General features: G+C 39.3%; 2 protein-coding genes across 2 annotated transcripts; both read right to left on the reverse strand.

Annotated features, from left to right (window-relative positions):
* Positions 1–1,299: 1,299 nt before the first annotated feature.
* On the reverse strand, positions 1,300–3,126 carry LOC131891023 (probable cytochrome P450 49a1). Its single transcript, XM_059240502.1, has 3 exons — positions 2,189–3,126; positions 1,651–2,120; positions 1,300–1,570 (listed from the first exon to the last, which is right to left on the reverse strand). Exons 1-3 carry the CDS (start codon positions 3,068–3,070, stop codon positions 1,315–1,317), a joined length of 1,608 nt encoding a protein of 535 aa, XP_059096485.1. The 5' UTR covers positions 3,071–3,126; the 3' UTR covers positions 1,300–1,314.
* Positions 3,127–6,061: 2,935 nt separating this feature from the next.
* On the reverse strand, positions 6,062–7,700 carry LOC131891178 (acid-sensing ion channel 4-A-like). Its single transcript, XM_059240703.1, has one exon. The coding sequence runs from the start codon at positions 7,676–7,678 to the stop codon at positions 6,062–6,064; it is 1,617 nt and encodes a 538-aa protein (XP_059096686.1). The 5' UTR covers positions 7,679–7,700.
* Between the last annotated feature and the right edge of the window lie 5,387 nt (positions 7,701–13,087).

A 13,087-nucleotide genomic window follows, 5' to 3' on the forward strand; every position in this document is an offset into this window, starting at 1 on the left:
CTCCAATATTTGATTCTTCCATTTTTTAGTGAACAAGTTATATATGGTGATTACTTAAACCCAGATTTATTTGCTTTTGGCATTAAAAACTAAAACCAAATGAGTGTCAAGATATCTAGAGAGCTCTATGTACGTTCATACAGGTTCAATAAATTAGCGATCCAGTCTTTTTGAACCAAGGGATAAGTGTCTGGTGTGGATGTTTTTGTTGAACAGCTCTTGCACCTTATTACTTCTGAAGGATGGCAAACTTGAAGAATTACCACAAACTTCTACCTGAACCTTCAAATCATTATTAACCAGTATTGACGGAGTTCATTTGATGTATCTATAAAGATCAAATGCATTTCCTAATCAAAAGACCAAACAACATATAATTCACACCCATCATTCATATGAATTTAATATTTACGTATCAACGCTGAACAGATAGTTTGTTGGTTTTCTTCATTCCCTCTATTTCTTGAAGAGCATTATGGTATGGTCATTGGCCAGGCCAACAACTTTGCAGGCTATGCTGAATATATGGAATGGGGTCCCAAGGCCTAATTGCAACCACAAACACTTCACTTTAATTAAATGGCAAATGACCAAATGATTAAATTTTGTAAAGAAGCTGCCATTTTGCCCAATTCCCAACACAGATGCCAAAAGCACCGGAATGAGGCTCCGCCATCAATGGGACATTATAGCGTTGAAGCAACAAGGCTTCGAGGTTGCTTTGTCAACCTTTGATTTGAGTTCAGCGTCCGATTGCTTGGACAGAGACATCCTTGATGGGAAACTTCGTTTGGTCAGTTTTGACCTAGCGAGTAGGCGCTGGGTGGGATCATATCTGACAAATCAAAGGCAGATTGTCAAGGTTGGATCCAGCACATCAGAAGAGGTCAACGTGCCGTGTGGCACTATTCAAGGCAGTTTTATCCCCCCAATGCTCTTCCTCTTGTAAGCATCTGACATAGAGCTTTGGACAAGTGTTATTGTGACGACATCTGCGCCCTTGTGAGGGCCCATCCAAACACGGAACAAGCTCTTACGGAGGCTTGAGCGAATGGGTAAGGAAGAACTAATGCGTTTTTTTTCGCCAGTAACATGATGCTGGCCAACGCACAAACAACCAAGTTCACAATAATCGACGCCAAACAATGAATACTGTTCAAATACCCGAAATCCCGCCACAAATCGATACTTATTCCCAACGACTACAATGAGCCATACTACTTCTGTCCCGATAGATGTTAAATTGTCGATTTTCATAACAAATCACCTACAAGCCAGCCGTTGAGTGGTTGTGTGTGGAACGATTGAAAACTTTTAATCGGAATTGAGTCGATGTAACTTAAAATCCAGACTTTTATCGGGAACGTTGATGAACTGCCATTTTGTGGAGATTGTCTGCTCTCCGATCCACTCCCAACGATAAGTACGGATGAGCTTGGCCGTGAGTAACTGCATCTCAATATCGGCAAACCTCTTGCCCACACACATCCGAGGACCGTGTCCAAAGGGTAGAGAAATGAAGGGCCCAATCCGTGATTCATTTCCTCGGAGCCAACGCTCTGGCTGAAATCTTGAATGAAAGAAAAAACACCGTCAAAGCAAAACCTACTAAACATTCATGGGCGTTGAAAAAAAAAATCAAATTCCTACTCTGTTGGGTTGTCGACATATTTTGGATCCCTTCCTGTCAGTATTGTACTCCACATTCCCATTGTTCCGGCAGGAATTTTAAAGCCTTTGACACTGAAGTCCTCTTGCATTAATCGTAAATGGAAAGTTATTATGGGAGTGAGTCTGGCACTTTCCTTGATGCACGCCTTCAGATATCGCATCTTCTTTAAGGAACTCTCGGTGATGTGCGGGTCATGTTCCAGGAGCTCTTTCCGCAGGATCTCTTGTTTCTCGGGATTAGCAGCAAGATGGTACAATAAGAATCCAGAAGAGGCTCCAGTGGTGTCAATGCCAGCGGCAATCATATCCAAGGCCATCACAAAAGGAATGTTGGAAGTCAGTCCATTCTTCAAAATGAGCTTTTCGAGCACTGAGATATCATCAGATTTCTGGAGCTGGTTTTTCTCAACCTTTTCCTTGATCTGGACCTTCACTTCGTCAATTTGAGCCTAATGTGTGGAAACAATGAGTAAATTTCTGTAACTAGAGTAACTTGAGATTTTGACCCATAACCTACTTTGACGAAGTAGGCAAAGTTGTCAATATGGCCGACAAATTTCTGATATTTTGGAGACATCCAAGGGATAATTCGATACCAAGGTATACCCATGATGAGTTCAGGCAACATTTCAATCACATAACGGACTTCTTGCAATTGCTGCAAAACCTCTGGATCCGGATTTTCACGAAACACGCCCATCCTCCTATTCAAAGCAATAGCGGCGCTACCTTCAAAACCATAATTGTAGAGTTGTGGAAGTAAATCACGGATGGTCTTTCCATCCTCACTAGCACTCATCTTCCGATCCAAAAAATCAACAAAATCGTGCCCAATGTCTTGGATTTGGTCCAAGTAGAACATGGCCGACTTGGGCCTCATTAGATCTTGTTGAACCAGACTTCGAACATGATGCCATTGCTCTCCTTCCTCCATGAGAACACCAGTGGTTTCTTCAAACATGTCTGGTCTTGATTGACGCCACTTGAGAAGCGGAGCGAAGCCTGATCCCCGATTTGGATATTTTCCCTCATGCTTATACGCGATTTCAACATCCTTGGGATCGAAAAAAGCCAGAATGCGTCCTTCTCCGGTCGGGTTGAACAATCTAGAAGTCATTCTCAACAAGCCATAGTCTTCAGGGTCATGCTTCTCTCGGAGGAGTTGTAAATTTTCGGTGTGTTTTTCCCAGCCGTAAGGTTTGGCACCCAATTTCATGAAGGATCCTAAGAAGGGCAAACCCCCTGGGACAGAGGGCAACTCTTCATAGTTTCTGAGGGATAAGGTTGGAGCGGCTGTTGTGGAACATTTTCGCACGTTAGTTAAAGAATTGAGCACCAGAACCTTCTTCATTCTGTTTGTGAACAAACGAGTCAAAGATGCTGCACTGAGTACGTACATTTGTTTTTGATTCAAAATGACATACGCTTTGACTTTTGTGGACTTCACGTTTTTGACTGTACTCTGCTAAACATACTGTAATATACCATGTTTTAAGAGATACGCCAAAATGATGTGAGAGGATCATATTGATGTGGAGAAGCACCTCCTACTGAGGCATCTCTGATAATATGTTCTAGCGATTCAGGCAGAATGTGAACGTTCATTGTGTACTTTTACCACAAGAGATGTGCCACTGAGATTTTTGAGTTGTAGAGCCACAGATAAGCCTCTTAAATCTAACTAGTACTGGGAATCGTAAGCAGTTTTTCGATTATACACAACAGATAACTTTTGTTTCTATTGCAAATGTAACCATGTTGGTTGTGTAACAAAGATGTCAATTGAAGGGAATAAAAATAAGAGTTCAAATCATGTCAATAGGTATCTGAAAAAAGCTGTGTTTATTCCTTTGGTTTTGATTTAAGGTGCTTTTGTTCAGAACATGTTAAAGAACAAATTTTAAAACAAAAACCTTCCAGCAGTTCTTGTAGATACTACAATTGCTAGAAATTGACATTTCTATCGATACAAAAAAATACCGCTTTGTTTTCCCCATATTATTTCATATATCAAGTTATTTGTTAAAGACATCAACTTGTTGCTCTTTTGGTGCATTCATGGCAATTGAATCATGCCAATCGTCACAAGAAGTATTTTCTCAGACCAAGTTTCAACGAAATTATTCCTGTTGCTAAAATGATTAAATAATGAGGCAAAGGCTTCCCAGACGTAGTGCAAATCGACGAGCTACAAAAAACCACGTCGAAATGAAAACTGAGATCTCCCCTTGTCGTCTTTGTTGTCTTGTATGGGGGTTAGGCTTACATGTTCTTCAGCATGCCTTATAAACAATAGATCATAAACCTCGCATCTTATCTTATTTTGAATGAATACATAACGATTTTTTTTATTATTATTACCCTATTTGTCTTTAAGCAATTTGAAGCTTAACAAGGAGTCTTTGACTTTGCTTTATTTCAATATTGGCTACTGTAAACCAATTGTAGCCATGAACCCCTAAAGAGGAAAAAACTACTTTTCTTTTGCACTTAATTGCTTTAGTTTTGCAAAATAATTTGTTATTTTGTGGTTCAAAAAATTTATTACACAATGTTATACGCCTCCATACCCCATCTCGAGATGCAAACAATTTTTGTATTACAAATTATCATTTTATAGGGTACTACCGTGGTTAATTCAGTTGGAAGAAAAATATGATAATGCTGCCCAACCATCAAACAATGAGAGTATATAAAGGACAATCTTTTTTATATTCTTGTCTCTAGAAATATGACCGCCCCAAGTATTAGCTAACAAACCAAATGCTAACAATGGTTTTAATAAACTGAACCATCTGCGAAAGAAGATTGTTCACGAGGTAACTTGCTCATGGTGGTTCAGTTTTGGCTAACCTCGTCTACCATTAAGTTTTCATTGAAGGTCTGGCTCAATCTACAAACAATTACAGACAATTTTTCTCCTCTTCTGCTTAACCAAAGAACCAGAAAGTTGAGCTTTTGATGTCAGTTTTGCATTTGTAACCCAAACAATTGAGGAACGGGGTGGACAAGTTTCAGATGACACCAAAAATAGGCCAAATGTTTAAAAAGTATTCCTTAAAGCCCAAAAAGTGAATCTTCCTTTCGGAGACTAGAAATAATATGAAAGTGGGAATGCCGATTCTCGATGTCCAATTTGTCCAAGAATTCAAATTAATATCAACCTTTTATTACATTTACACATGTTTATCTGCCAGCTTAGTTTGATCGATTTTTAAACATAAAACGTGGTAACAGCATTATGCTTTCCCGAGTAGAACGTTAGATCGATTTTTTACTTGATTCTAATCAACATCTTGTTGCATGGCTTGGCTTTTCTTCAACTGATACTAACATTACTGCAATGTCTAATAGTACCTCTCAAAAATAGCAATGACCTACTAACACACATTTCTTGGCAAACGTGTCGTGACAGTTCTCTTTTCTGCCATACTCAGTAATTTCAACATGGGACGCCTTATTTACCATTCTTTCGAGACCAGTGTCAACAACAAAATAGAGATCGGATCATTTTCATCAACTTTGTAAGTTTTCAAATCAACGGCGATCTTTCACAGAACAAGACAAAAAACGTTGGCTACATGAATTACGGTCCAAAACCACTCCACAATGGGTTTGCTCCTTGATCTGCTTGTACATACCCAAAAAAATGCTGGTTCATTAGTTTCGTTTACACCAACCCTAAAAGCCTAAAAAATCATCAAGCCCAGATTTGGAACCACCATTCAAGTTCAACAAGTTGGTTTGATAGAGAGTCAGATGGAGAAGACATAGCCTAGTGGCTAGAGCAGCCTCGCTACCGGGAAAGACGTTCCTAGTTCGAATCTTCTCCCTGAATTTTCTCTGAAGAAAACTTTTAGACGCAAACCAAACCCACAGATGGTGATACAAACTGATACCGTACAAGATACTACCTAACAAAATTTGTAAATGTATGACATGATGGTCGGCTTCGCTGGCCGGGTGAAGGTCAATCCTTCGTCAGTAGCAATCCAAACCAATATGGTGGCTTCTCGCTCGCACGGCCTGCCATCTCATGATGGGTGTTATAATAAAGATATATTCCCGCTCCTTTATCATTATTTCCTAACTTTCTTTCGGGAATGACTACAAGTTCGCACATTTAAGCTCTTAAAGCAGCAACTTATGTTCCAATTTGAATACCACAAAGAAGTTTGGATTTGGCATCCCACTGTGGGTACCATCAAAGAATAAAAAACGCTTTACCAATACACTACAGTTGTAAGCCTCTACTACGTTGAATATAAATAACCTTATTTAAAAAAAATGTTAGGCTAAATCATCACAGATTTAGAAGAGCTGACAATAGTTATCTCAAGCTACTCCATTATCACAACCAAGTTGAGTGTGAATATTGTATGTACTCATACTAATGCATTTCTTTTGTTACAAAATAACAGTTGAAAAGGAGCCGTAGCCCCAATTCAACTAATTCGAACAAAGTTATGAACGAAGCTCCAACCCACAACGATATGGCTCCTCCAATGCTGCTTAAAATGGCAGATAGCGGAAATTCTTGGGTTTCGATGGTCCGTCGAATATACTTGTTAGCGAAATACACTTCTAGTTTGAGAAAATTGCCTTCGACGTAGTCTCTGATGGTGTCATACTCATCCTTGACCGTGACATTGGTTTGAGCCTCGATTAGGAGATCAAAGATGGGTCTCGGGTGAATATTTTCTCCGGAATATCGAATTTGATGTGTGTCTGCCACATGAGGCCAAAACACTTGCGACGGCCACTTAGCTGAGCTGAAGCTCACATCATAATAATGGTCTTCACATTGGGAGGGACAAATGCATCGTTGGCTTAAGTATTCATCGGTCAGGTTCTTGGCTGCTGCCTCGGTGCAATTCTTGTCCACATCGTAGATAAGACAAATCCTCTTTTGGTTCCTCCCATCGTCAATTGTGTACAACTGATTCAAGGAACAATTGCACATCTCACCTACAATATCATACAGACATTTTGTTTGACATAATCCAGATTGGTAGGGACGAATCCCATCTAAATGAGGCATTGAAGTCCGGTTCCAGGTGTTGGTACAATTCGATGTGTATGGGTAAGGTTGTCGAATGGATCTGGCTTCCGTAATGGCCAAACGGGTTAAGGTATTGGTCAATATATTCATGGCATTGGTTACCAGAAGAGGGTCCTTCTTGGGATGATGGATGGACACGATGATTCCTTCGGTTTGAGTAGCCGCTCTTCTCATGTAATAAAGTTGTTCAATGTTGATCTCGACCGAGAACCCGTAAAATGGACCACTGAAGGGTGTAATTGTTCCATGGTTATTGGTCGACATTCCATTGAACGTGTAACAATAGCCGAAATGTGGATGGTAGACCTTCACCGTGCCATTGAGAAGCTCTTTGCATTGGGTGGCTGTTCCAACCAATGACTCAAAGGTGCATTGACGAAACATCTTGTCAGGTTGATGGGCGATGATTTGTTTGTGCTTGTCCTCAAGTTGGTCATACAATACCATGAATTCGTCTCTCAAAATGAAGAACCTATGCATGGAGGCAGGAGCTGTTAGAGGAGCTTCATAGCCGGGGCAAATATCATTGGGATTAGAGGACCCTTCAGTAATCATATCAGCCAAGGATACACCTCCATCGCAATTGACTTGGGCATACACACCGCAGAGCTTTTTCAGGGTCTCCTCATTATCGCCCGTCTCTTGACTGATGTTCCAGATCAGATTCCGTAGATTTCCACAATGGACCCGGTTGGCATTGCAAATCGTGACGGCCGGAAAATTCATGGTCTGAGCTTCGTCATTGGTCACACTGGTGATGACATTGTACTCGAAATAGTTGATCAAGACGGAGTAGATCTGCCATATGGTGGCACAAATTCCGGCAATGAATAAAATGAACCAAATGGCTTTGGAAAGGCAAATGTTATTACCACGAAAGTGCGTCAATCCTCCGATGGTAGTAAATCCAAGGAACCAAGTCCAGGCACCTTCTTTCATCAGCATTTCCCTCGAGAACTTCTCTCCAAGAACTGAAAGTGCTCGTGAAGCGACTTGCCTTAATCATACAATAATTACTTCGCAGGGCTATATTTATCTAAATGGGCACGTATTTGCATGGAGTGCGTGAGAATACCATGGCTCAGATAGTGTTGTTACAAATAGGGTAATCGAAATCAAACAAATGCACTTTTCCTATATTTTTCCACTTCTAAGGTGCTCCAAAACAACTGAAGTTTTCAAAAATGATGAAAAAGCTCAGAGAAGTAACTGCAATACTTCAGACCAATACTCAGCTATGTTCTTGAGCAAAATCTTTCAAAAATGTATTCTGAGCCAAGATGGTTGAATACAAAGGCATGTTAGAAATATTATTATAGTAACGTAAGCACTTCGCCCCTTTTTGTTTTGGCTACCTATCACATTTTAGTTGAGGAACTTGTTGTGCTATAATCCTTCTGTATAACATGGGACTATTTGAGAATATGTGTGTACCCATTTCAATGTCCGTTTAGATTGTTGCTCTTTAATCATTTATCATTCTGAAAAAGAGCTAATCCTTTCTGTATTTTGCTGCATTTTGGTTCGCATTTTTTGGCCTTTCTGCTACATTTTGATGCATATTTTGCTAATTTTCATTGCACCATTTGAGCAGCCTTAATTATGACATACACGGGCACTTCTTAAGGTAATGCTACCATGAAAATCTAGAGCTTAGATCACCTTACTTGGATAAGCTTTTGAAAGCACTATTCTTAGTTGTGTACAAAGTATTACTTTCCCTCTGTGTTAGTTGCGCTAATGCATGAAATGTATAAGCTGACAAAACAAGCCCTTGAGTTCATATGTGAAGAAGAAGTTCTTGACGTGGTCTTTTCATGCTTACAAATGGAGACACCTCTGCGAGGATAATTCTAACTAAAAGATACCACTGATCTTTTTGTTCGCTTCTTATTTCTTATTTATGTCAACCGAGGTCGTCATATTTGTCACTTGGCAATAACTTACTCTGCGAGGCTGAGCTTTGCCTAGGCATGAACAACTGGAATATGGACGGGGACGCTTGGTTTGGGAATTAGCTTTTCGCGATTGAGTTAACGCATTATGTTCTTCTTCAAATGAGAATGATCCCAGACTACAATAATTACTCATTTCAATTTTCAGCTCGATCGAGCGACTGGATCAAAAGTTATGCCGTCTCAAAAGGCTCTACAAAGCTCTTCAATGAATGAAGGAACTAGCCCTCATGTGGTAATTGTGGTCATTCATTCTGTGCTCTGTTATGTACTGCACTTTGAGAGGGCATAACTTTGGACCCAGTCGTTTGATTGAGCTGACATTTGAAATACACAATTGCAGGGATCTGGGGCCAGCCTTATTTGAAGAAGAATTTAATTCATTGACTCAAATAGGAGTTGCTAATTTTCAACCTTACCATCCCCGTCCATACTCCGGTGGTTCATGGCCTAGGCTAACTCCTGGTAAGGGAAGAGAAGTTTCTTCAATAGGGATCAGGAATTCTCTATTCGAGATTTTTCAATTCGGATTTGAGTGGAAGCAATCCATTCTTCTCCAAGTGAGCCCGGCCACAGGTTGCCACAATAACGTATTTCAATTTTCAGCTCGATCGAACACTTGAAAAGGGCGAACTTGTGGTATAGCTTTTGGCTCTTTTTGCGATTAAGTTGAAACTTTAAATGCATAACAAAGACGACCCTGAGCCAGTTTTATTTGAAGAAGAATGCAATGCATCAATTCAATTCCGAAATGATCATTCTCGACCTAAGGGTCCCCATTCATATTCGAGACTTCCGTGGTTTGAGCCATTTTGCTGCCCAAATAATCGTCTGGCCTGATGTATTGTAACCGTACAAGGGGGAAAAAATAGATTGTGGTCCTTGCATGTACATTTTGCCCATGTTTGCAAGATGGTTTTAATGTTCGTGTTGCTTACTCAACTAGAAAATTGGAAGACAGGAAGAGACAGGCTGGATTGGCTTTTTGTTATGACTAGTCTTGGTCGAGGTACGTCCATAATTTTCAGTGGTTTATGTCAAGACATAACATCACTTTTCCATTCCAACGAAATTTCGCTAAATACGACATATAATCACGCAGCCTCGGTTAAGGTTCATTTCTTTGACATTTTGTTGAATAGTGAGAAGTTAATTTTAGCTGTATCTCATACAGTTGAATCTACAATTTTCAAGTTTCCTGCTAATTTGGATCGAGTTGTGCCAGAGATGTTTGTTAGCCAATTCAACGACTCGATACAGCTCAGCCCCTTTCGCTCAGATGGAGTTTAGGTAATTATATTTTCCATTTGCGTTCATGTGCTCACTGTTGTGTTACATTCTAATCATCCTTCAACATTTCCATATCGCATTATCCGTGCTCCCACTGTCAAAGTCAGCATATGGGGACGTTTAGGCAAGCTCTGGCAGGTTCGTTTGTTTGCTGGTACCAGAGTCAGTGATGCAATTTTGGGGCTTCAAACACGTTTTTGAGAAGCGGACCCTTCTTTCGCATTGGTAATTGAGGAAAGGTCAGCTTCAATAAAACCAGTTTGAAACGCCAATTTTGCATCACTGACACTGGCAGGCAAGTTTGTTTGCTGGTACCAGCGCTTGCCTAAATGTCCGAATATGGTTGCACTTTATATATTTACCCTCATCATTTTGCAATAAAAAACTATTTAACAACCAAGGTGCTGGTGTAGCCAAGCAGTCTAAGAGGCAGCGAGACCAATGCAAACATCCTCTCCCCAGGTGTAGTGGATTCAAATCCTGGCGCTGGAACTTACCTTGTTTCAAGGAGCTGGTGTAGCCGAGCGGTCTAATGGGCAACACTAACAAGGCGAGAATCCTCTCCCTAGGTGTCATGGGTTCAAACCCTGGCGCCGGAAGTTACCTTTTTTAAAGGAGCTGGTGTAGCCGAGCGGTCTAATGGGCAGCNATAATGGATAGATGATAATAAATTCTATAAAACTCTCATTGCTCATTGTAAACCGGTAAAAACATTACAAACTGTTTCAATTTGAAAATGTGGTTATTAATAAATTGATATCCCTTTCTCAAGCTCAAGATTGGTATTCAAAAATTCAAAACCTCTTCTTGAGGAAAAAAAGTAACATCTTGATGTATACCAGAGTTCATGTCAATCATAATACAAGAGATTTAAAGATAGATCAATGGTAAAACATACGTACATACAAGAGCAAAGAGACGTGGCGTATTGGTCAGCACCGTTTCTCTACAAGAGAAGTCAATGGCCAGAATCTTCTCTTTTTCAAAGAAAATCTTAGATTGTGTTCACACACCAGGATGGAGAACCAATATGAAAACGGATGATATTGATTATCGGAACTTGAACTTGCAGGAGGTGATGCCTGGCTAGAAGACGAGCAAAGGCTCACCCCTTCAAATTTAGGAACTCAAACACTACTTTTACGAAAGAAATAAATTACAAAACACGCAAAGTTCAGTGAAAAACGTTTAAATATAATAAAAGAATTGATTGTGTCTCACAAAAGTTCCTGCGTTTTGTCTCCGTGATAAAGAAAAGACTTAATTCTTTAAATTTAATCTAACCGTCGCTAAATACTGAATACAACTCCGCAACCTCTTAAGCACGGATTTGTGAAGGTTTTATTGTCCTTAAACTATCCTTACATTCATAGCTCTGTTTTCTCTCTTTCTAAAACTGTTAGATCAATGATTTCAAAGTCTTATGTCAAACCTGTTTGATGTTAACCAGAAATAGGTATCGCTCAACGACTCAGGAGCCAAAAATGCTTTTCCCCTTTGCTACCTTTCAATTATTTTTATTGATCAAATATAATTTTATTTGAAATAATTTTCCATTTTTGTACCTATGATCTCTTCTGGCCTCTTTGAGTCATATTTCTTTTTATTGTCAACATGTCCATTTTGTATTACTCGTGCTCCCATTGTCAAACTCGCCATACGCCTACTAGTTCGTTTGGTAGTTTGAACCTTTGTCATTTTTGAATAAATATTTAATCAAAAACCAAATGACAGGTGACGTCAAAAGTGAACGAACGAAAACATACGAAATGGTATTTGTTATTATGTACACATTGACACAAAAATTCGTACCGGTTGGATTTCAGAAGTGTAATGTTTTTGCGAAGAGTTTATAAAATACTCGACGAAACTGCCCGCATCTTCAAATTTCTGGGGGATTCGGGACAGTATTCTGTCCAAAAAGTGTTTACCTCTAAACTAGGAGCAAGTTGATTTTTTTGCCTTCAATTGGACGTTGGCAACAATAGGAAATGGAAAATGGCACAATTCAAAGGAGAATCTTAAAACGGTTTTACTTCAACCCAAATAATAGATGCTTCTTCGATAACATGAATTTACTGCCTCTAAATTTAGACTGGATGAAGCACCGTATTTGGAACGTGAGCAACATCAGCAACTTAACAGACCTAACTAGTTTTTAAAGCAAATACCAATAATTGTTTTGCTCTAATTCCATGCCAAGGTTAGGTGTATTGTCTCAATTAATATCTTTGTTCGGAGGAAAAGAAAGGCTATGTCAGCTCGGGAGGTTATGAATAAATCATGGCCCGTGAATTCGTCTGTCAACATTTTGGTCTTACTTTGCCAATTTTTACCAAGACACAACTTGTTAAAAATGTCATTTAAAGTTTGGACGGAAATATCTTTATAAATCATTATCAATTGTGCATTTTGCTTCAAATATGTATGTATGTACGTACGTAGGCGCTGATCCAGTAGCAGGATTGAAGTCAGACTTGGACAAGTTTTTTACTAAAATTCCCGATCAACCTTTTCTTCAAGGGTTAGCCTGATTAGTAAACTCTAATTCGTCGGCCGATCAAAAAATATGTAAAAAATATGATATGTAAAAGTTTAAGTAAATTGATATATATATATATTGTTTGTCTTGAATTGATGGGATTATAATCCCAGTAGCGATAAGGAGGTCCGCAACAAAAAAAGGAGGAAAACAAATCTCGAGTCCCTGAAATAAAAATCAAGCAATCAATAAAATCTTACTTAGAAATTATGATTTGATCTATTAAAACGGTAGTTATATTGGATTTAATGATCCAATTTTCATCGTTCTTAGCTCCAAAATGCTACGGTTATCTTTCATCAAAAAAATAAAAGATTGATTTTCTATTCCTTGCATTGACTCCGCTCTGCGGAATAAATTTGTGGTCAGCTATTTTCCTTCGTTGATCAATTAATGCATTATGCATTATTAATGCAAGGGTCGAGTCACCCTATTTTAGTAATGCCGTTATATCGTAAACAGTAAGACAAGTTAGAATAAAGGCATGGGCGACCAATCTCGAGCTCCGGTAGTACTCTCGATTCTCGAACATTCTCTCTGTATTCAGGTTAAATGAACTCACACCAT

This window comes from Tigriopus californicus, chromosome 11, assembly GCF_007210705.1.
Source record: "Tigriopus californicus strain San Diego chromosome 11, Tcal_SD_v2.1, whole genome shotgun sequence".
Taxonomy (NCBI): Eukaryota; Metazoa; Arthropoda; class Copepoda; order Harpacticoida; family Harpacticidae; genus Tigriopus; species Tigriopus californicus.

Coding starts and splice junctions, on each gene's coding strand:
- LOC131891023 (XM_059240502.1), bottom strand. CDS start 3,070: ATGTACGTACTCAGTGCAGCATCTTTGACTCGTTTGTTCACAAACAGA. Junction 2,121..2,188: donor ACTTTGCCTACTTCGTCAAA/GTAGGTTATGGG, acceptor TCCACACATTAG/GCTCAAATTGACGAAGTGAA. Junction 1,571..1,650: donor TATGTCGACAACCCAACAGA/GTAGGAATTTGA, acceptor CTTTCATTCAAG/ATTTCAGCCAGAGCGTTGGC.
- LOC131891178 (XM_059240703.1), bottom strand. CDS start 7,678: ATGCTGATGAAAGAAGGTGCCTGGACTTGGTTCCTTGGATTTACTACC.